General features: G+C 37.9%; 2 protein-coding genes across 8 annotated transcripts; one reads left to right on the forward strand and one right to left on the reverse strand.

The window, feature by feature from the left end:
- The first annotated feature begins 335 nt into the window (after positions 1-335).
- On the forward strand, positions 336-4459 carry LOC127790241 (BEL1-like homeodomain protein 1). Of its 5 annotated transcripts, none has more exons than XM_052319584.1 (7): positions 336-354; positions 898-943; positions 1283-1380; positions 1485-2330; positions 2527-2906; positions 2987-3047; positions 3291-4459. In XM_052319584.1, exons 4-7 carry the CDS (start codon positions 1533-1535, stop codon positions 4128-4130), a joined length of 2079 nt encoding a protein of 692 aa, XP_052175544.1. In that variant the 5' UTR covers positions 336-354; positions 898-943; positions 1283-1380; positions 1485-1532; the 3' UTR covers positions 4131-4459. The 5 variants fall into 5 exon arrangements, with proteins under 5 accessions (XP_052175544.1, XP_052175541.1, XP_052175543.1 ...); XM_052319581.1 differs by lacking the exon at positions 336-354 and adding an exon at positions 528-761; XM_052319583.1 differs by lacking the exon at positions 336-354 and adding an exon at positions 528-757.
- A 3709-nt stretch (positions 4460-8168) lies between these two features.
- Positions 8169-13050, reverse strand: LOC127791117 (BTB/POZ domain-containing protein At3g05675). 3 transcript variants are annotated; one of them, XM_052320898.1, is made up of 4 exons: positions 12876-13050; positions 11149-11206; positions 8911-10200; positions 8169-8705 (listed from the first exon to the last, which is right to left on the reverse strand). In XM_052320898.1, exons 2-4 carry the CDS (start codon positions 11158-11160, stop codon positions 8409-8411), a joined length of 1599 nt encoding a protein of 532 aa, XP_052176858.1. In that variant the 5' UTR covers positions 11161-11206; positions 12876-13050; the 3' UTR covers positions 8169-8408. The 3 variants fall into 3 exon arrangements, with proteins under 3 accessions (XP_052176858.1, XP_052176859.1, XP_052176860.1); XM_052320899.1 differs by lacking the exon at positions 12876-13050 and adding an exon at positions 12615-12846; XM_052320900.1 differs by having other exon boundaries at positions 8501-10200.
- Between the last annotated feature and the right edge of the window lie 11737 nt (positions 13051-24787).

Below are 24787 nucleotides of genomic sequence, written 5' to 3' on the forward strand. Positions count from 1 at the left end.
AGTGTGACCCATCGAGCCCTACTATTGTTCTTGATTATCATCATCGTCTTTCTTTATTTTATGTGTGCATAAACTAATAATTATAATAAGCTCCCACTGTGTAGATGATGAAGAAGACGTTTCCTCAGTTTCCATCAGCTGTTTGTATCTTCCGATAATCAGATTTTTTTTTCTTTTTATTTTTTGAAGTTTATATATATATATTGGTATACACAAACACACATCCACATCCCTCTGAAAAAGGGTTCATAAGTCGATCGTAGCTGATCGAAGAGGAAGGCGTCAGGCTGCATCAAATGATTTGAAAAGGGGAGGTCAAATCAGTAAAGTTCCGTTGTTCTGATCTGCTTTCAGGTACCTTCACACAAAATCCATAGAGAGAGAAGGCTCACCAAGAAGAAGGCAAGAACATGTACACATGATATCAATTCCCTTAGTTCATTAGTTCATGTCATTCTTTCCCCTTTTTTTTTTTAAATTTATTTTAAGAGTGATAAATGTGTGGATAAATGAGTGACTAAAGATGGGTATCTTTTTCCAAGACCTTTTAACCTCATCTCTCTCTCTCTCTCTATCTATCTCACCTTCTTCTCCCCCTTCTCTCTCTATCAACAATTCCCTTTCCCTTTTCAAGTGAGAGAGTTGCAGAGATGATTTCTAGTCTGACAAAGGGCTTTACCCCAATTGAAGAGACTTATAAATCGACTGATTCATAGATGTATCATATACAACTCTACATATATAGCCATATTGACATGTGGGTATGGTCTTTGTGTGTTTGGCCTTTCCCTCTCCTCCTGTATTTTAGCCATAACTACTGCAAGCTCTCTCTCTCTCTCTCTAGAATTCTTTCAAGGGTTTCTTTGTGTCACTCTAAGCTAGAATTCCCCTTTGCAGATGATGATCTTGGAGCACGTGCACACTCGGATTTCTATCATATAAGGTACTAATCATATTAGCCAATATTATAAACCATTCTCTCTCTCTCTCTCTCTCTCTCTCTCTCTCTCTCTACATATATATAAATATATATATAAGAATCCTGTCTCTGTCTCTCTCCATCTGATCTCTTTCAATATCTCTGCAAGATGTACAGTATGCAAGGTCATCCATCTTAATTTCTTTCTCCGCACATCTCTACAATAATTAAACTGCTAGCTCTTGAACATGAAGAAGCAAAATTACTACGATAGGTTTTCTTTTGGATTCTTGGAATTCATCATAATACAGCTCCGGGATCATCAAAATCATGGTCTTTTTGGTTTTCTCCTTCCTTTTTCAGGAATTATCCAAGCCGAATTCCATTCCAGTCACCGTGAATTCTCCCAACTTACTACAGTCGCCTCAGTTGCCAAATGGGTTGATCCTCGTCTGGAGCAGGTATTGTTATATTTATATATATATGAATATGTAAATATATACTTACTTATCGGGGACACACGATGCCTATGCAATTTGTGGAGGCTAACGTAGTCTCTTTTCAGTGACAGGAGAAGTTGCGGTTTGTTTGAGTAAGTATTTTCAAAGGACAGATGGCGACGTACTTTCATGGGAATTCAGAAATCCAAGGCGATGGTTTACAAACGCTTATTCTCATGAATCCGAACTATGGTGGATACTCTGACACACAGCAGCAACAGCCGCCGCCACCGCCGGGAAACTTCGTTTTCTTGAATTCTGCTGCTTCTGCCGGGAACTCTTTAAACCCGCAAAATCTGTCTCACGCGCTGCCTACTCAGACCCAGCAGTTCGTCGGCATCCCGATTCAAGCGGCCACTTCCGGCGCCGGAGCAGGGTCGCCCCATGATCAGCACCACCCGGACATCTCGGCCCTCCACGGCTTCGTTCCCCGGCTTCAGTACAATATCTATGGTTCAATTGACCCCACGGCGGCGCGTGAGGTGACACGCTCTCAGCAGGGGCTGTCTCTGAGCCTATCCTCGCAGCAAACCGGTCATGGGGCGGCGGGGCAGGGGATATCCCCTGCCGGAGGCGGCGATGACATGAGGGTTACAGCCCGGTCGCCGTCCGGGGCGTCGGGGATTTCGAATGGCGTTAATGGCGTGCAGAGTGTGTTGCTGAGTTCCAAGTACTTGAAGGCGGCGCAAGAGCTTCTCGATGAAGTGGTTAACGTCGGCAAGGGAGTCAGAAATGAATCGGCTAGGGGGACGAATGGGCAGAACAAGACCGCCGGAGAGTCATCGACTGCGGCGGCCGGAGAAGGGCTGTGTGGTGGAGAGACAAGTGCCAAGCGCGGCGGTGAGCTGACCACGGCCGAGAGACAGGAGATTCAGACGAAGAAGGCTAAACTTGTCAACATGCTTGATGAGGTAATGAGTCTAAAGATACAAACTTCACACATAGTTCTACGATGAAATTGGAACTAAAAGAGTTGGTTTTTAAGATGACTTATGGTAAAGGGTTTGTGAATCTGAGTTGGGTGTTAGTGAATTCAGTTGGAAAATGAAATTAAAGTCAATTCGTGATGTTCTAATTTCAATCTTGTTTTTGTTTCTGGTTACGAAGGTGGATCAAAGGTACCGGCAATATCACCACCAAATGCAGATTGTGATCTCTTGGTTTGAACAAGCCGCCGGAATTGGCTCTGCAAGAACATACACAGCTCTGGCGCTTCAAACAATCTCAAAGCAATTCCGGTGCCTGAAGGACGCAATCACCGGCCAAATTCGAGCAGCCAGCAAGAGCTTGGGCGAAGAAGATTGCTTCGGAGGGGGCAAGACTGAGAGTGGTTCGAGGCTCAAATTCGTCGATCATCAGCTCCGCCAACAGAGGGCACTACAGCAGCTGGGAATGATCCAGCCCAATGCCTGGAGACCCCAGCGAGGCTTGCCCGAGCGCTCTGTCTCTGTTCTTCGCGCTTGGCTCTTCGAACACTTCCTCCACCCGTAAGCACTGATCTAAAACACAAAAAAGTTCTATAGTTTCAACTCTTCCATCTTTGTTTGAACTTTCTTTTTCTGTTCAGGTATCCCAAGGATTCGGACAAAATCATGCTCGCCAAACAAACAGGGCTTACTAGGAGTCAGGTACCTAATAATTAATTGTTTCTCTTCTTGATCATTCTCTTATTGAATTGTGGGATTCTCATTGTTAGAAGAAACAAAAGAATCAAAACCATATATTAGATATAGTTTTGAATAATTCCCAGGAGAGTAACGCAATGAAGAGTTGGAACTCTAAAAGATTTTGAACAGGGATGAACCTAATTCAAATTTGAAAATCTAATTCTAATCTGAACACTCGCGTTGACATGCATTCGTGATGATCAGGTCTCTAATTGGTTCATAAACGCTCGTGTTCGGCTGTGGAAGCCAATGGTGGAAGAAATGTACCAGGAGGAAGTCAAGGAGCAAGAACAGAATGGATCAGAGGAGAAAACAAGCAGAACCGAAAACAATGAAGATTCAGTATCCAAGTCTGCCCATCAAGAGGTGAATCCTCTGGCAGAGAAGCAGAATATGAGTTTCAAATCCAAGCCAGACAATCCCACAAATCAGAACACTCCTCCAGCAGGTTCAATTTCCACAGCTTCTACTTCTCCCACTGGTCTAAACATTCGAAACCACTCTGGTTTCACCATTATCGGGTCACCGGAGATGGAAGGCTTCACCCGGGCAAGCCCCAAGAAACAGAGGAGCGCTGAGATTTTGGCATCCCCAACTAGTGTTCCATCAAGGCACATGAACTTGATGCCTGGACAGCCGAACAACGACCAGATGTCGGTGAAGTTTGAAGATGAGAGGCAGACCAGAGACAGCTTCACCTTGATGGGAGGCCCGGCTAATTTCATTGGAGGATTTGGGGCATATCCCATTGGCGAAATTGGCAGGTTTGGTTCAGATCAGTTCCCGGGAACGTATTCCGGCAATGGCGTCTCGCTCACACTTGGCCTCCCACACTGCGAAAACCTCTCCATGTCTGGCGCCCATCAAGCTTTTCTGCCAAACCGAAGCATTCAGCTAGGGAGAAGAGTTGATATCAGCCAGCCGGATGAGTTTGGCAGCATAAACACTCCTGCATCTTCTCACTCAACAGCTGTGTATGAGAACATCAACATCCAGAACCCCAAGCGGTTTGCAGCGCAGTTGCTGCCGGACTTTGTCGCCTGATGAGACGACGAAATGAGAGACGAAAAGGAGAAGGTAAAACTGAGAACTCAAAAGCCCCTTTCACTGTATCTTCACATTCCCTCTATGAGCAGGGCAAGCAAAAACTGGATGATCGATGTTTTAGAGAGGGAAGGAAATTTACTTAGTATAGATAGGTATATACAATTGCAGAGAACCATTTGAGTTCTTATAGACAACTTAGGAGTTCACAGAATATGGTTTGAGGATTGTATATTAGTTTTGTTTCATCTGCAGATGATTGTTGTATTAAATATGAAAGATTGAGTTATTTGGGGGGGGTATAGAAATGAATATTGGTTCTAACATAATGTGTTTGATGGATCTCCTCTTAAGCCTTAAATTCTTCAACCTGTATACTTGGAAACAGTCAAATGCCATTGTTAACACACAAAACAGCTAGAACTCTGGCTTGCACAGAGAAGGGATGCAACTCTCCTGCAAAATTAGGCTAAGAAATACCCCAGAAAACCCCCCTTTGGAAACTCCAACCCATAATTTTTTTTTTTTTTTTTTATCACAAAAGAACAATATTACCATTGCTTTCACCTACTCACTCTCGCTCTGAGATCCTAATGCGTACTTGAAAACCCATTCCTATTTAGATCTTTGCTTCTCTAGCCAGAATGCTTGTATGCATACATGATGCCAACAAGCTTTGAAGAATAGCGGTCCCCACAAGCGTAGCATGGTTAGTTCTTAGGTAGCAGATTGCACTAAAAAATACAAGTTCGAGTCATAACAGCTGCAGTGTGAGATTTTTACCCTACTGTAGGGGTAGCTTCTTGTGGGTACCATGTACTGTGTCTTTTACCTGATTCGTTGTCGCGTACCGTGATTAACCCTTCCTACGTGCGTGGGGCAGTGTGTGAAAGGCTTTAAAGGTGAGAAATTTCACCTTTTGCACCCAAAGCTTTGAATAATAGCTTGGGCTGCTTGTTGAATAATGACTTATGATGCTGCTAAAATAGTCAAATAAGTTAGGATTTAATACTGACATGGAATTGAAATTGTCAAAGTTCTGTTAGGCTTGATTTAGTCTTTAGCTATTTTTTAGGAAGTTTTCTATTATGTAACATGCAACAAATTTGGCTGTACTTTTTATACTTTTTCTGTTTTAAATAAGTGCTTTGATTATCAATAAAATGTAGCTTTAGAAATCCATAATAATACCAACAAGTGGTATCAGAGTCTTTTTTTCTTGAGAGACCTGTGAGTTGAGAGAGAGAAAAAAAAAATCATATTCACAAATAATCAAATTCAAGCCAACAATTTGCAAAGATGGAAGCAGAATTAAGTCACAGAATGCCGGTAACACCGATATTTGGTGGCGACAACTATCAGGTAGGGGTTATTAAAATGAAAGTCCATCTCAAGGTACAGGATCTTTGGGAAGCAGTTGAGGAAGATTATGTAGTTGATTTGTCGGCCAATCCAACTGTGAACCAAATAAAAATTCACAAGGAGAGGAAGACAAGGAAGGCTAAAGCCATGGCCTACTTGTATGCTACAGTTTCTCCCAACATTTTCACAAAAATCATGAATCTGCCTTCAGCAAAAGTCATTTGGGATCATCTCAAAGAAGAATACTAAGGCAATGAACGAGTGAAGAATATGCAAGTGTTAAATTTGATCAGAGAGTTTGAAATGCAAATAATGAAGGAGTCAGAAATTGTGAAGAAGTACACTGACATGTTGCTTAGCCTTACTAACAAAGTGAGGTTGTTAGGTAAAGATTTTCCTGATCAAAGAATCATTGAAAAAATACTTGTTACACTTCCAGAGAGGTATGAAGTCACAATCTCTTCTTTAGAAAATGCAAAAGATCTGTCAAGCATTTACTTGGCAGAATTACTTAATGCTTTACAGGCTCAAGAACAAAGAAGGCTTGTGAGGATAGGAGGGGCTGTCGAAGGAGCTTTGCAAGCACAAACAAGATCCACTTGTGAAAAAAATGTTTGGAATCACAACAAGAAGCTTGCAAATGTTGAAAACAACAATAGTGTTAATTATCCACCTTGCTCATACTACAAAAAAACCAATCATCCACAACATAAGTGTTGGTGGAGGCCTGATGTAAAGTGCAACAAATATAGTCAATTAGGTCATATCATAATTGTGTGCAGATCACAACAACAAGAAGGAGAAGCTAGAGCTGTTGCTGACCAACATAAGGAGGAGTTATTTTAACTCTACTCAAAAAATCATATCTTTGCATATGCCCCAAAAAATGCCTATGTCCCAAAACTCATAACCATATCTATGCCTCATAGCTATAAACCATAAAATGCCCATATGCTATATCCAAGACATGCTAAAATTAAAATGCTTTACATTTGTAGCATCAAAATCAAGGAGAAGTGTTGAATAATGACTTATGATGTTGTTGAAATAATCAAATAAGTTAGGATTTAATGTTGACATGAAATTGAAATTGTCAAATTTCTGTTAGGCTTTAGTCTTCAGCTATTTTTTAGAAAGTTTTCTGTTATGTTATATGCTGCAGATTTGGTTGTATTTTTTATTTTAAATAAATTATATAAATAAATACTTTGATTATCAATAAAATATAACTTTAGAAATCCATAATAATACCAACACTGCTGCAAGCTCTTTTGGAAATGCTCATTGATTGGCAAGGTCATCCATGTCTTGTGCTAGCGTTGCGTTGTATTAATGGCTAGGGCATGAAGCTGATGGTGATGGTTTAACCCTCAGTTTGTTGGTTTCTAAAATTTGGCAAAGAGTTTCACAGCGCACCTTTCGCCACTGTCCCCACATTGTGACACTATCTTGCATGTACGACCCCTAGGCAACAAAAACCATAAAAAAATTATGTAGCAAAATGGAAAATTTTAATATTGAATGCAAGAAAGAAGGAAAACGTATATTACACTCACCCACAAATAAGCCTGATGTTTCTAGAATTACTCTAAGCACCCTGGTTATATTGGAAGTTGCATAGTTTATTTGGTAATAGTTAACAGGGCATGTGGTTTTACCATTTTATCTTTGTATTATAGAATTTAAATTTTTTATTATGGAAAAAAACTAAAATGCAATGCCTCCCCTTCGTCGTCTACTCTTTTTCTTGCCCCGTCTGGCAAATTGTTGGCAAATTGTTCCCAGTTGGAACTCACCACCATTGGGTTTATTACCTAAATTAGTTTAATTATGATAACTTATCAAGCTTTAATCTCATTAAGAGATTTAGTTTCATTGAATTAAAAAAAAAAAAAATCCAAATTGACATATGGGTTCTTTTAAATTGAAACGAAAAACCCAAATAGGAGTTTGGGTGGTTGGAAGGACTTTCTTACTAAGTTACTTAACCTAAAGAAAAGGAGAAAGCTATTGATGAGCATTTCAGAATTTTTTTATTATAACATAAATTAATATAAGGGTAAAATAAACAAATCAATGTATGCAAGTATAAATTAATATTTCATTTTCAAATATGTCGTTGATGTGAGTATTGTTTTATTAAGGACATAATGGTTGTTATTTGCAACTGATACAATTTTTAAAAACATGTGTGTTTAGTGTAATTTCAAAATGTATTAAGGTTAAAAAGCCTTACCTCAAGGGTGGTCAATACAATTTACACAAAAAAAAAAAATGTGATTCAACAATGAAGTAACTTTGAATTGTAAGACAATACCCACAAAAATCGGATCTACAAAATTCCCTAATTACTATTGCGACACAAAAGTCCATGACAAAAACAGCTCAATGTAAAATATTATATCCACAACATAAAAAAGAAACTTTTTGTTGTGCTTAAACACAATCTTTTCATTAAAGCAGGCTTTTTCTCCATAAAAGGCACAACAATTTCTCCAAGGAACCTTCTAACTAATACAAAGAAGAGCAATATGCAAAAGATCACCATAGAGTTGAACATGGCTATTAATTTGTGATGGTGCAACGACTGAGTTCCTACTGTACCGTACTGTACTGTTCTATATCTAAATATAGCAGTAACCAAGTACTGGAGAACAACAATCCAATGCCAGAAAATTTGCTCTAAAGGATAGAAACATTGTTCATATAGAAGTTTATGACGTTAAACTGATTATGACAAGTAATGTACAGAAGAAACAATTCATCCAAAACTAAAAGATGTTAAAATCAAGAACCCTAAAGTAGGAAGCATAAGAATTCCAGTGGAAGCGTGTTCTTCAGCACAATTTCCTCTTCTTTTCTGTTATCTTTCGGGGCGGAGTGGTTGGCCTTGGTTTCGGTGGGGTAAAGACGATGCTAGGATTGCAACAGGCAGAGAATCCTGCTGCCTTCAATTTCCGTTAATTTTGTGCTAAAGAAGCTTGACCAATTAAACAACAAAGTAATTGCCCTGAACAAATTAGCACGTATTGGAGAAGACTGCAAACATCTGCAAAACTTGGCTGAGAAAACAAATAGCAATTTCCGAAAGTAAGTTCTGGAAGTTGGCATGTTTGCTTGGTTTATCTGAGTTACTGAGAAGCTTACAATAGCTACCACCCCAAGACGAGATAGCACGCTGCTATTTACAAAGCCCGAAGCTCCAATTGCGACCTTGAGGAAAGAAAAACAAAATGCAGGCCATCTATTTAGGTGACCTGTTCTACAGCTTTTTGCCGTCTAGACAATGATATCTTCACTTCTCAGTGCAGTGGTTAAACAAAAGGGTTGCTAATTAGCAGACAAAAACCAAAAGAGGAAATATTTGGTGTGTGCGTTGTTGTTGTTGGGGGGGGGGGGGAAGTGCGGTTCATCATACCGTGGATGCCCCCAATAATGCAAGCCTTCTCTTTGCAACCTTGGACCTGTAACACCACACCTCGAAGGCCTCTGTCAAGTCTGGGTACCGAATATGCTCGTTTTGTAACCACTCAGTCAAAATTTCTGCCTGGTCTGCCGATGGCAATCCAAGAATGACTGAAACAAAAGCTGACTCCAACGATTGCCACAGGTCACCATCCATTTTGAGCGTCAGGCCATCCTCACTATCAGCTGAGGCAGAATCAATCACCGGCTTCATTGCCCTCACAAATGGAAGCCAAACCTTCACCATGTGCAGGCGTTTTGCAGTCGGCAATATAACAGTTCCATACCCTATTGACTCTAAAACCTTTGAGGAGACCTCAATAACCTTCAACTTTGACTCAAGTATCTCACCTTCTGTATCAGTTTGCTCAACAATCTTGACTACATTTTCTGATGCCTCCACCCAACTTGTAACAAATTCCCTCACTATATCCAATTTAGCCAATATCTGGAAAGCCCATGACAAATCTGTTAAATAAGAATGCAATGATTGCATTTTCCTAACACCGGAACCTGATTCTTTGGGTTCACATAGTGAGGATTCTAACAGATTTTGAAATCTGGCTAGCAGACTCTTGACACATTCCCGAACCTCTGATTTTATGTTGTCATCAGCTGTTAGTAAAGGGGCATCATCATCTTCAGTAAGCATGTACTCAAGCTGCTCCTGAGCTGAGGTTTTTAAATCAGTCATGGATGAAGAAGGGGAAGATGTCGCGAACCTGATAGCTGAGAGAAAAATCTTTATGATAGCTGATGTATTTACTGGTTGGATACGAGCAAGAATAGGTTCTGCTTGTGCTCCCATGCCTGGAATGATTCTCAAAATCTCTTCCTCCTCAGCCTCTTCCCAAGGGACTGCTTCCAAGTAGTCCACGCAAGCAGCAATTATTTGTGGGCAACCAAGTTCGTTGGCTGCTCTCAAAATACCAAGAGCATTTCTAACACCATGACATATATCTGTCATTGAACCATCCTCACTGATATAGAACAGGCGTAGCACACTAACATGGTAGTCCAGATCAGACTCTTGACAGTAAACCTCAACACAATTGCGGGAATCAATAATCTGACAGGTGGGCCAGTTCTCAGATAACCGGTCAGCAAAGTACTTGCTGTTGTTTGTGAGGATATGGGAGTGACAGTATACCCAATCATCTCGACCCTCCTGAGTTCGTAGCCTTACAACAACATCACTGGCTGATCGATCACCAATCCTGCTTGAAGCCCTTGTTTTATTTTCCTGAAAGAAATGGAACATGGGAAGATAGTGCTCAGTAGTTTCTTCCCAAAACTTAGGATGTAAGATACTTGTTCAAAAATGGAGGTCTAGTTCTTAGCTGGTCAAGTTATTCAGCTCATTACAATCACCATAAGACTTGATAATGCAGCTAAAAGTGCCAATTTGATAAGCCTTTTCTTATGGTATTCTACTTTAAAAAACCCAAAGTCACTCTGGTGTCTGGTTTGCATCTTTTTGGATACTTCTTTGCAAGTACTTCTTTCCACTCTAGTTGGTGAGGAGCTACACCACTCAACTTGATTAGTGAGCAGATGGATGTTTTCAGTTATTACTAAGATGTATGATTGAGGCTTGGAGTCAAGGGGCAGCAGAAAAATCAGATTGATGTCTGTTGCTGACATGAGCTGTGTTTTCTAAAATCCTGAGTATAGCAGACCATTTCTGAGTTACATGACAACAATCAGGAATTCCTCCAGTTGGGACCTTATTTTCAGTTTCAGGAGTATCTTCCTGGATAGAAGCTATAACTCTCTCTGCATGATTTTGGAAAAATGATTTGTAGTTCATAAAATTTTTAAGCTTCGCAAAATTGATTGTACTTCAACAATGACATGGTTATTTCTGAAAGCTGATTGTGTTACCAAAACAGCCTAATACAAATAAGCTGACAAAAACTCAGCTGTTATCGTATATTATCAAGTGCAAAATCAGACAGCTTAATATCTCAATTTTCTTTAGTGGCTTTTTTCTTTTTAAAGAAAAGATTACTGAGTGGGCCCAATGTATGATTCCATATTTCATGTCATCATGCAGAAGTAGCAAATATGCAACTAGCCTAAAGTAACAAAGATTTGAGAACAAGTAGTTGTTTAGTAGCTATATTGTTCTAAAATGAATCTCAGAAATTGCCCGGACAACAAAAATTACTACTCAAGTGGGAAAACTCACAGGAGACTCCATTAAGAACTGAACTTTATTGGCTTGTATCTTTTATGCATTATGGCACCTGTAGAGTTAAACACACAACATTTATGAAAACAATTTTACAAACATAAAGGTTAAAAATGTTTAGAAAAATGAACAGTAACATCAAATTTATTAAGAACTAAAACTGCTCTCCTTTAATGATAATAAGAAACTCTCCAAATATCCAACTGGATTTTTTCTGAAATTAAAGATGCTATAGGTGACGAGCAAATGAGAGAGTTAAACTGCATACAACTTGCCTCAAGTGGATTCAACCCATACAAAAGCAAAATGTTGCATGGTGCGAGGGTAAAAGTTCAGGCTCTGAAGTCTAAGGACAGCCACTTCAAACAAAAATTGTCAAAGGTTATGTGATAAGCATGCTGGGGCTACTGGACAGTCAGGAGCAAGGAAAGACAATACTTATCCAACTAGAAGAGGCTTCAGGAGGAGTACCCAAATGGCATGTGGATTGAAGAGCTGAGATGCTGGAGGATCAATCATTGTAGAGCAGTCAACTGCTCTGGGATCTTTAGCATAGAGCAGGTATGCTAGTTGGGAGAATTCAAGCCGTAGATGAATAACTTGGATTGAGATTGGTTGGATTAATGAGCTGGCATGAAGCACTCTTTGGGCTGCTAAAGGGGTTACAACATACAAATAAGAGATTGCCATTTGTCATTGGCAGTTGCAAAAGCTGTTGTGAGTTGGTTGAAAGTTGCTGTAATTAGTTAACTCAGTTGTTATAGTTACTAAGGCATTAGAGAGAATTGTATAAAGGTGTACTCATTGTATTCAAAAAGCTTAATGAAAGATTACAAATCTTCTTCTTCTACTCTATTCTTCCTATTCATTTTTCTGCAAAATTCCTCTTTTCATTAAGGAGAGTTGATCACTGGCTCTTCAATCAGTAAACACCAAATATCATTATGTCTGACTCCAGTCCATCCCCTACCAACATCCTTGATAAACAAAGGTTAACACTGGGTAATATGCTTTAATTGATGCCAAAGTGGGAACACCCACTAACTTGTATTTAAAAATCAAAGAGGAGAAAGAAACATAAAAACCGAACAGGGGAAGCTTAGATGTCTTCAATCTATAAACATGAATGTAGAAAATCCCTAATTCATAGAAGGACACCATACTCGGCACCGTGTCAAACAAAAGGCAGAAGCTTGACAAATAACATTAAGATGTAATCGAGCTTTTTTTTTACTCATCAGCCTGTTCTGATTGATCCAGCGTACATAAAGTAAACGAGCTTCTCACAGAAACATTGACAAACACCTGGTGTACACAAGAAAGTCGACGGGATTGACAGAATTTTATATTGACCAACCAATCTAGGTAAGAAAAATGAAGCTTAATATGAAATAAGTACACATAATGGCCCTAATTTGAGACACCCTAATTCTCTATCACGGAAAGATGCCATCTTCACCTACTCTCTTTCTTGTGATATGTTCCCAAGAATGCACGTCGGAAACACATTCATTTGCAGATTCTTTAATCAAGAAATAATTCAAAGACAGTTGGATCCATGTAAAATGAAAGATTGCCGAGTCAAATTCAAACCGGGAAAAAAACGAAACGAGATGTTAGTCAAATATGCCTAATAGAACAAACTTCGGCTAACAACGGACTCATACTTAGTACGAAAAAGAAAATGGATGTGAATGGAATAAAAAACATAGACTGACTGGTACCTCTTCTTTGTTATTGTCTTCTTTCCGTGGACTTTCCGCTTCTCTCTCTCTCTCTCTCTCTCTCTGGAATTTAAGTGGGGAGAGAAGAGTTCAGTTCAGACGCCGTATTAGCAGGAAAAAAAAGGGGAAAAAGGAGAGCTCAGTTGAAGTTGCAGGAGATTGAAAGAAAAATCAAGATTTGTTATAACTTTTGGGCCCAGGTCCAGAACTGGTATGCTTTTAAATTTTCCCAATCCGGGCCACCCAATTGCTATCGGAGCAGACCATCTGCGGAAGCGGATTATCAGCTCAGCGGGCCTGCCTGTGAATTGCCACGTGTTGGCGGCTTTGGTAATAATTGATGTGTGTTATTTGGACGTAGGCTTAATACATATTTTACTCCATGCAGCAATCAAAAAAATGAATTTAAAAATATCAACTAAATTATATTCACTATTTATTTTTGAATTAAAATAATTTTATACACTTTTAGTGCCTAACTTAACTGACGTTAATTGAGACATTAACTTTGTCTCATCACGCTGCCACGTCACTGACACGTCATTCCTCAGCACTGCTATGTCACTACGGCTTAATGTATTTTTTAGTTCCTAGACTAATAAAAAAATGACTTTAAGGATATCAACTAAATTGTGTTCACTATTCATTCCTGGACAAAATAATTTTATACACTTTTAGTCTTTCATTTAATCGACGTTAACTTTGCCTCGTTACGCTACCATGTCACTGACACGTCACTATCACGTCACTTATAATATCCATGTCTGTTGTCCATATTTTTATATAAAAAAACCAATAATGTCTACACATACCCAACCATAGATGTCGGCAGCCATGGGGAGCCCTTTTTCCCTTATCTCCCTCTCTCCTCGTTCTAGACCGCTCTTGCCTCTGCACCCATCGTCGATTCAGCCATTGCTGGTCACCTCGAAACGACTGAGGGTCGAGGACCCTAAACCCAATAGTCGGGGAACGGCTGGGGGTCGAGGACCAAGGTTCTGGGGTTCCCTGACCCCCAACAACTGACGATCATGGCGGCCAGTTGCCAGACCACTAGGTTCCTCCCGGTCCCAGCCATAGCTGGAACGAGGAAACCAGCCTCCCCATGGCCGTGGTCGGGGAGCCCAACTGTGGAGACGTTTTTTTTTTTTTTTTATAAAAATATGGACAATAGACGTGATTATTATGAGTGACGTGGTAATAACGTGGCAGCGTGACGAGACAAAGTTAACGTCTCAGTTAAGTTAGTGATTAAAAGTGTATAAAATTATTTTGTCTAGGGAAGAATAGTGAGTACAATTTAGTTGATATCCTTAAAGCTATTTTTTTATTAGTCCATGGACTAAAAAATGTATTAAACCGTGATGACGTGGCAGCGTAACGAGATAAAGTTAACGTCTCAGTTAACGTCGGTTAAGTCAGGGACTAAAAGTGTATAAAATTATTTTGTTCAGGGATGAATAGTAAGCACAATTTAGTTGATATCCTTAAAACTATTTTTTTTTATTAGTCCAGGAACTACAAAATGTATTAAGCCTTTGGACGTATTATGTCACTCCATCATCATGACCCGCTTCTTTAAAATAATAATAATAAATAAATAAATAAAATTTATTTACAAAATTAGTTTTTTAATTTTTAAAAAAATCCTTATTATTCTTAACTTGTCGATATGTTTATATATTACACATTGACTTGTAACACAGTACCTTCTAGACAAAAATCATGTTATTATTTGTCTTTAAGCAAGATGTCACTCCAAATAATTCAATATAAGTAATTAAGGGTTGTTTGAAAGTTATCTGGAGAGATCGATATGGATCAGAACGACGTTCATTAACTCTATACCCATTGGCAAAGAATAACAAAAATTTTCTCCCATAAAATCAAGATGTTCTATCTGTGAAAATCACAAATACTGTAACTGCTGTAACATAATATATTGGTAAAGTATAAATCATATTAACCTTGCAATCTTAGACCTTGATGTATATATAATCTTGAACTCTTAATTACCTTCTTAGGTACCTATAATTATTAAATTAAAAGACATAAATAATAATTTGTTAATTTAAATATTAAAGAGCTAGCTTGTCTTAAAATGATTTAGGAGGCAATTTTAATTATTTGTTCCGCTTGCATGCAGGCACGTAATTAAGAAGAGCTTCATCAACTCATGACTGTCCTACATAAACAGATACAAGACAACCTTCCCTCCCACCCTAGTCTCTAAATTTTGGAAGGTGCCATGTAGTGTGCATATATATATATATATATATACAGGGGCGGATGCAGAGGAGGGCATGAGACTGGACTGGGCTGTGCATGAGCTTTTATATATTTATATATATATATTATTATTTAAGTTATATATTATTTTACTATTTAGCTGGGACTGGCATAGGCTGAAGCCCATGCCAACCCCCCCTACACCCGCCCCTGTATATATATATATATATATATATTACAAGTGGCATCATTCATTTATATCGAATTCTCCATTTCATTCGTGTATTGGGGTTTAATTTGTATTGGCCATAAACACCCTTATAATTAGATGCAAGTACTCGACGTCGAACCTAGCTATATAAACAACTTCTCATACGAAATGCAAAACACTTAATCTATTAAATATTTATATTTTAATTAATTAATCTTGTTCAAAATAACCTTGTTCTGATGCATACATATATTACATATTACGAAATAGGATCGAATACAAATCACAATCAAATCAATCAACCAAACACGAATACAAAATTTAACGTGAAAAACTCAAATTGGGAAAAATCATGGGCAGAAAAAATAAAATATCACTAACCAAAAATAGTAATATAAAAGCAATATTGACACACTCTGTGATGATCTAATTTCATGTAACCTGGACACCTATTTATAGACTTAAAATCATTTATAGATAAATACAGAAAATCATATCCTACTCAGAATATGACCCATGAAGATATTTCTCCAGATAAGATAAATCTCAAATAAAATCGAGTTTGACAACATCATAATCACAATCAAATTCGAAATCATAGACTCAGTGAAATTAAGGAACTCAATCACAAATAAATAAGGATTTTGAGTCACAATTATCATAAATCTCCACCTTGACTTTAAATCCACAAACAGAATTATTCAGAAAACCTTAACTCTAAATTCGCAAATAGAATTATTCAGAATTCTTTCTTCCAATGAAATCACGAAGAATCAATCTCCCTAATGAATATCAACAAAATCCATGCAGTGCTCGAACTTTGAAATAGGCAAGGACTTGGTCAACATATCTGTAGAATTGTCATGAATGCTGATTTTTCTTACAGTAACTTCACCACGAGCAATAATATCCCAAATAAAATGATATCGTATATCAATGTGCTTCGTTCTCTCGTGAAACATATGATCTTTAGTGAGAAAAATAACACTTTGACTGTCACAATAAACTGTATTGTCATGAAAATTTTCACTGATTTCACCTATCAACCATTTTAGCCAAATAACTTCTTTAATTGTTTCAGTAATTGTCATATATTCCGCTTTTGTAGTAGATAGGGAAATAGTGGACTGTAAAATAGCCTTCCAACTGATAGCACAACCACCAATGGTGAACACATATCTAGTAAGCATTCTTCTTTTGTCGAGATCACCTGCAAAATCAGAATCAACAAAACCAATAATTCTATCTCTAGTACTTTCGAACTGTAAACAAGCATCAGCGGTACCACGCAAATATCGGTGAATCCATTGGACAACCTCCCAATGTTCTTTACTAGGGTTAGCCACATATCTACTAACCATACTCACTGCATGAGCTAAATCAGGGCGTGTGCAAACCATAGCATACATAAGACACCCCACTGCACTAAAGTATGGAATTTTCGACATAATATCAATTTCATCATCTAATTGAGGAGATAATCTTGATGAAAGCTTAAAATGTGTAGCCAACGGACTATTCAGAGGTTTAGCCTTCTGCATATTAAATTTAGTCAAGACTTTCTTAATGTATCATTTTTGACTTAGATACAATTTACCTGTATTCTTGTCTCTTGAAATTTGCATTCTAAGTATCTTCTTTGTTGCACCCAAATCTTTCATCTCAAATTCTTGGTTGAGCTGAACTTTCAATTTTCTTATCTCGTCCTTATCTTTCGATGCTACTACCATATTATCAATATATAGAAGCAGATATATAAAGGACTCATTCTTGTTCCTTTTAAAATAGACACAACTATCATAACTACATCTATTAAAATTATGTTTGATCATAAAAGAATCAAACCTTTTATACCACTGTTGAGGAGACTGTTTCTGGCCATATGGAGACTTCTTCAACAAGCACACATAGTCTTCTTTGCCTGGAACTTCAAAACCTTCTGGTTGCTACATATAGATATTCTCATCAAATTCCCCATATAAGACGTTGTCTTAACATTCAACTGTTCCAATTTAAGATCTTGAATAGCCATAATACCAAGTAGTGCCCGGATGGAACTGTGTTTCATAACTTGAGAAAATATGTCTGTGAAGTCTACACCTAGAACCTGATTGTATCTTTTCACTACAAGTCTGGCTTTGTATCTTATTTTTTCAACTCCTAGTGTACCTTCTTTCTTCTTGAATATCCATTTGCACTTAACTATTTTCTTATTCTCGGGTAGTTTCATCAACTTCCAAGTACCATTTTTGTGTAAGGATTCCATCTCTTCATGCATTGCGGTAATCCATCTCCTAAATTCAGGACAATTAACTGCTTCAGAATAATTGGAAGACTCTTCACTACAGTCAATATCTTCAGCCACATTCAAAGCAGATATAATGAGATCAGCTTTAGCATATCTTTGAGGAGGTTTGATAATTCTTCTAGGTCTATCCTTAGTAATATAGTAATCTGATGGACCAACACTTGCTTTTGGACTTGACTTAGTTTGAGATGATGATTATGGCTCAGATGTTTGACTCTTGTCGATTTCAAGCTCCACTTGAATATCAGAACTCTGGTGACCTGTAGGATTAGTTTCTTTTGCAGACGAACCACGAAACATAACAATTTCATCAAAAATAACATCTTTGCTGATCACAACTTTAGACGCTTCTGGATCCCATAACTTATAATCCTTAGCACCAGGCTTATAACCAAGGAAGAGACACCGTTTAGACCTTGGTTTCAATTTCCCATTATTAACATGAACAAAAAAAAAAATTCAAATCAAAATATTTTGCATGAGTACCTGACCATAATTCTTCTGGAGTTTTCTTGTCAATAGCAAACGACGAAGATCGATTAACCAGAAAATATGTCAAATAAGTAGCCTCAGCCAAAAAAGACTTAGATAAATCGAAATTAGATAGCATACATTGTATTTTTTCTATCAAGGTTCTGTTCATCTGCTCGGCTACACCATTTTGCTGTGGTGTACCTGGAATTGTTAAATGCCTTAGAATTCCTTTTTTCTTGCAGAAATCATTAAATTCACCTGAATAAAATTCTAAACCATTATCTATGCGGAGATGCTTGATATGTCTGTCGGTTTGTTTCTCAATCATAGTCTTCCACTGTTTGAAAGTAGAAAAAACTTCAGTCTTCTGCTTCAAAAAGAATACCCAGACTTTTCTAGAAAAATCATCGATAAAAGTCAACATATATCTGGCACCACCTGTAGAGGGTACTCTGGTCAAACCCCAGATATCAGAATGGACGTAATCCAATATACCTTTCGTATTGTGAATGCCTTTAGTAAATTTGACTCGTTTTTGCTTACCGAAAATGCAGCATAGTACTCCAATTTTCCAGTACTCTACCTTTCAAGAAGTCATTTTTTGCTCAATTCAGCCATACCTATTTCCCTCATATGTCCAAAACGCATGTGCCATAACTGAGTGAGATCAGTGTCAGATAAAGAAGAAGTAGAAACTGAAGCATGACCTGTAACAGTAGAACCTTGTGGAACATATAATCGACCATATTGTTTTATACCTTTCATCACAACAAGAGCACATCTACTAACCCTAATAACTCCACCTTCACCAATGAATTTGTACCCATTCGAATCAAAAGTACTCAATGAAATAAGATTTCTCTTAAGATCGGGAATATGTCTAATATCAGTTAAAGTTCGAACAATACCATCAAACATCTTAATTTTAACAGTTCCAATGCCAGCAATTTTACAAGAAGAATTATTGCCCATCAACATATCACCAGAATTCAAAGTTTTATATGTCGAAAACCAATCCTTATTAGAAGACATATGAAACGTGCATGTTGTGTTGAGAATCCAATCTTCACTAGGTTTAGTACCCTCATTAGTAACCACCATAAGTTGTAACACCCCAATTCTCGGGAGCGTTAACGTAACGTAAGATTCCGGGGATAAATTTTTTTCAAACAAAAATCCAACACAAAAACCATTCCCCGAAGATCCCGTTACACCTTCTCAGTATATCAACTATGAACCATTAATAAACCAAGACAGGTTCACCAACACAAATGCGGAAGCTAGATCGAAACCTCAACAGGTCATAACCAAAACCACTTTATTTATATATAAAGTTGCACCAACGTTTACATGACGTTTTCAAAAGTAAATAACATAACTGAAAAGACATAATGTAAACTATCCGTTAATCGCCGTCACTCCTCGACGATTCCTTTCCCTTTTGCACCGCTGCCTTCACCTGGAACGTTTGAATATTCCAGAGACAAAGTCCAAATTAGATGATGAATCATCTAAGTGAGAGTTCAAAACACATTTTTCATGAATAATGCAAGACATGAAATAAACCAATATACCCGGTAAGCCCTAGCTCAAGAGAATTCCCACGAGCTTAACCCTACCATGGGGAAAGAGCAATCTCTCTAAAAGCTATGCCACCATACCGACTCGACGACACGACGACGCGACGCGATTCTAGCTTAAATGGGGCTGCCAACGCATCTCACCAGAATACGTTCCCACCTTAAGCATCCAGGAACCACCATACAATCCCAACTCCAAAATTTCACATGGACCACCTAGTCGTCCTAGTGCAACTTCCCTGGCCAAACGGCCTGGCACGGAAATCAAGGCGGCTATCCTGACATGCACACCCAGCATCAGATACCCCTATTATTCCGTCACGCCCTTGGAGAATTACGGCTACACTATCCAGACAACATCCTAGGCTGACATCCCACATGAACAACACAGTATGGATCACCTAGTCGTCCTAGTGCAACTTCCCTGACCAAACGGTCTGGCACGGAAACCAAGGCGGCTATCCTGACATGCACACTAGCATCAGATACCCCTATTATTCCGTCACGCCCTTGGAGAATTATGGCTACACTATCCAGACAACATCCGAGGCTGACATTCCATACGTACACATAAAACTCAAGACAATGCCACAATTCACAATTCAATGCATCGTATAAACAACATTTATAAAATGCAATGCACAGTTCAAAACGTTTAGGGACAAACCTCCCTCATAAATCCAACCGTCACCGGTTACCATTTTAATGCACAAAACCATTTTGCATGAAATCACCATATGTTCAGATAGAACAAGCACAATAAATCAAGTTTTGGAGGAGAACCACTCATAAGAAAGCCAAATTTTGGTAGCGAACAACTCACCTTGAATGAAACTCAGAACACCTCGAATCTTGTGCCCAACCTCAATTTTCGTGCAACTCCTCAAGTCTTTTAACCAAACCACCTCTTTACAGGTCCTCACGCGCTGCCTAAGTGCTCTACGCGTGTGATGCCTCGCGTATGCTTTAAAAACCCTCTATCCACTAAACCCGAAGCACTCTCGTCTAGCACAAATGTATCACAACTTCGAATGAGAGAATCCTTAGCCTTGAGCCCCTATTTATATGTTTAGGAAACTTAGCCACCAAGAAATATATATTCTGCAATCATTTCAAATCTTTCAAAATATTTTCCAATCATTCCAAATCTTCTAATATTTTCTATAATCATTCCAAATCTTTTGATATCTTTTGCAAATCATTCCAAAATCTTCTAAGATTCTCTGCAATCATTGTAAATCTTCTATAATCATTCAAAATCTTCTAATATCTTTTGTAATCATTCCAAAATCTTCTAAGATTCTCTGCAATCATTGTAAATCTTCTATAATCATTCCAAATCTTCTAATATCTTTTGTAATCATTCCAAAATCTTCTAAGATTCTCTGCAATCATTGTAAATCTTCTATAATCATTCCAAATCTTCTAATATCTTTTATATATTCATTCCAAAATCTTGTAAGATCTTCTGCAATCATTGCTATCCAAATCAAATCTTTTCTTATCCAATCAAATCTTATACAAATCTTATCTTTAAAGTCATCATGAGCCTTCATCTTATCTCTAACGTCATCATGAGACTTCATCCTTATCTCTAAAGTCATTTATGAAGCTTTTTTCCTGAATCTCCCAAATGCCCCTAGTAAAAAGATTTCAAGAATTACACTTTGGCCCGAACTTTTGGATAATTGCACTTAGACCCTTTTCAACATGGTCCCCGGGCTAATTTTTAATTGAATTTTAGTCCCTGAAAAATGGACTAATTGCGCTAATGCCCCTAATTTTTCGGTAAATTACACTTTTACCCCCAACCTCAAAATTACGATTTTGCCCCCGGCTCAAAAACTGAACTTCTCTTTAAAGACCTTTATAACCCTTTGAAATATCCCAAAACACTCTCTTTAAAATTCCGAAAAAATATCGTTTCGATCTCCCTCCGTCAATTTCAAAAAAACTGCACTTAGGCCCGAATCTTCGTTTTAGCTACAAACCCTTTTGTTTCTTCCAAAAACTACTGAAGGGTTACTCTATATGCCAAATATGAACTTCCTTGGGGTTCCATTGACTTCCCGGATGCCCCGTACGATAATTCGGTATTTCAGCCTAAATCACAATTGCCTTTTTTTAGCTGTACCGGGAACCGTTCCTGATCCAACTTCTTTTGATGCCTAAAATCATAACTCGTATTACTTGTCGATACTATACCATTTTCCTTGGCTATCTAGGGTCCAGGGTATTCCCTCTGACTAATTCGATCGTCCAAAGTTGCGTTAGTGTAACTTATAGTCTTATTTTCCACAAAGTCCATTTATGCCCTTCATCAAATATTATTTATGACCTCAAATCATTCTCGGGTATTACATAAGTTCTCATCAGTATTGTTATATTTTCAACAATATTGGTTTCACCTGAAGTTTCTGGTTGTTTTCTTTTTTGGTCAGTTTCCTGTCTCTTAAGTTTGTTCTGTAGCTTATAGCACTCATTCTTTATGTGTCCCTTATTCTTACAATAATTACAAACTTTTTCTTTGTTCCTAGATTTGGATCTACTTTTTATTCTACCACTAGAATTTCTATCATGTGTTCTACCTCTAATTGACAAACATTGCCCCTAATTCTTAGAAGTCCCCATGGAACTACTTATTAATTTTTTCTTTCGAAAATAAAATATCATAAACTTCATCTAGGGTGAGAGTATCCCGACTATAGAGTATGATATCTCTAAAAGTTGAATAAGAGGTTGGTAGAGAACATAATAAAATTTGAGCTAAATCCTCATCATCATACTTAACTTCTATAACCTCCAAATCAGAAACAATTTCTTTAAAAAGTGTTAAATGGCTTTCAATAGACGTACCTTCAGTCATTTGATGATAATATAATATTTGCTTCAGATGCAACTTGTTAAGCTCTTTTTCATACACAATTGTTCCAATTTCAACCATAGAGCAGTAGTAGTTTTTTCTTTCAAAATATCCTGCAAAATTTGATTCAATAAATGCAGATGTATATGAGATAAGGCCTTACGATCCTTGAGCTGTTTTTCTTCAATGCTCCATGATTGTGGCATTTTTTCGAAACTCAAAATTGCATCATCTAAATCCATCTATGTCAAAATTGTATACATCTTAACCTGCCATAACGAAAATCTAATATTCCGATCCAATAAAGGAATATCGTACTTCAATAAAACCATTAAATAATCCCAAATAATTTCAATAATAAACCCAACTGAAAACGGATCAGAAATAACAAATCTGGGTAAAAAAATAGGTAGAGATCAGATCTGGATCTGTATAGGAAATCTGCTGGATCTGGTGTCGGGTCAAATTTAGTGGGCTGGACCAGATCTGGGTGTCTTGTTGAAGCCTTTGAAGCTTCTATTAATGGCGGACAATGAGGCAGCATTTGACGGAGGTAGCGATCGGATAAGGAAGACCGACGACAAGGCATGCCAAACAAAGCGGAGGCGGCCGACGACTAGAAGAAGGCGGACGTTGATGGTCGGCGATGGTTAAAAGAGGAGGCCGACTGTCACGATGATGAAAGCTTTGAGCGGTCGGCAATGGTGGGGCGACGTCGAGCGTAAGATGCAGCGACGACGATGGAGGTCATAATGGCAGAACACGGCGGTCAGATTAACCGCTGAGACAACAGGGGTGGTGATGAATGAACAGTGATAGCAGAGGCGACGGTCGTGGGGGTGAAGGCCGTCGATCACAATCGACAGTGGTGGTAGGCACTGGCGACCACAGCGGTTCGAACTGTGGCAGCCAGTGGTTGTGGCGGCGACGATGGCGCAGTAGTCATTTGCAGTAGCTGGAGGCGCCCAGTGGTGGCAGCGGCTGCTGCTGCTCTTGCTTCTTGAAACCCAAAGAGGAAGAAGACACTGCTGCTGAATTTTTTTTTCTCAGATCCAATAGCTTGGATCTTGCAAACGTATGATAGCTTGATCCAACAGTTAGAAGTACCAGTTTGTTACGAAATAGGATTAAATACAAACCACAATCAAACCAATTAACCAAACACGATCATAAAATTTTAAGTGAAAAACTCAAATTGAAAAAAATCACGAGTAGAAAGAATAAAATATCACTAACCAAAAATAGTAATATAAAAGTGATATTGACACACTTTGTGATGATCTAATAATCTAATTTTATGTGACCTGAATATCTATTTATAGAGTTAAAATCATTTATAGATGAATATAGAAAATTATATTCTAATCAGAATATAACGCATGAAAATATTCCTCTAGATGAGATAAGTCTTAGATGAAATCGAATTTGACAACATCATAATCACGGTCAAATTCAAAGTCATAAACTTAATAAAATTAAAAAATTCAATCATAAATAAATAAAAATTTTAAGTCACAATTATCACATTACATATATGGCATGAAATTAAATACCAAGTCTTGACGTCCGTAGTCCATCCACAAGCGACCAATTATTTTTATTAATTTGTTGCGGGTGGTGACAAATGATATTCAAACTCATGTCAGTGGGAGACTAATCATTCAAAATGGTCTCCGGAGTCGTGGAACTAGCGGGAAAGCTTGAACAAATTGGACCATTGACCAAAGCCTTTTGATTAGCTCAACTCAATGGAATGGAGGTTGGAGCATGATTTACGCTAGCTACGCCGTGATGATGATATTGTTTAGTTTGCCCCATAATTAAGCTCAATAAATTAATTAATTTCCCCCACCAATCCAATCCACACCCCTCTCCACGTCTTCACTTTGACTCAAGCAAACCCCTCTTGCTTTTTCATTCTATATGTGTATCATTTGATCGATTGAATCCCCTTTTTAATCCAACAAATCCAAGGAGCTATCATCGGTATTTTTTTTACTTTTTTCCATTATTATATTCATCTTTTACACTTTAATATATACATATTTATTCTTAAAGATATTTGTTAATCAAAATATGAGGCAGAAAAATTAAGATATGGAATGTATGTCGAATTTCTATAATTTCCAACATGTTTGTTAAATTTATTTGACAATTCTTAAAAAAATCATTAATGACCTCTTATCTTAATATTTCAAGATATGCATATCTCTCATTTTCTTCAAGATAAGCATATATTGGTTCCTA

Source organism: Diospyros lotus, chromosome 14 (assembly GCF_014633365.1).
Source record: "Diospyros lotus cultivar Yz01 chromosome 14, ASM1463336v1, whole genome shotgun sequence".
Classification (NCBI taxonomy): Eukaryota; Viridiplantae; Streptophyta; class Magnoliopsida; order Ericales; family Ebenaceae; genus Diospyros; species Diospyros lotus.

Excerpts from the sequence above, each read along its gene's own strand:
- LOC127791117 (XM_052320898.1), bottom strand. Across the intron at positions 8,706-8,910 it reads CATTATTGGGGGCATCCACG|GTCGCAATTGGAGCTTCGGG; the intron begins GTATGATGAACC and ends TCTTTCCTCAAG.
- LOC127790241 (XM_052319584.1), top strand. The coding sequence starts at position 1,533 with ATGGCGACGTACTTTCATGGGAATTCAGAAATCCAAGGCGATGGTTTA. Across the intron at positions 2,331-2,526 it reads TTGTCAACATGCTTGATGAG|GTGGATCAAAGGTACCGGCA; the intron begins GTAATGAGTCTA and ends CTGGTTACGAAG. Across the intron at positions 3,048-3,290 it reads CAGGGCTTACTAGGAGTCAG|GTCTCTAATTGGTTCATAAA; the intron begins GTACCTAATAAT and ends CGTGATGATCAG.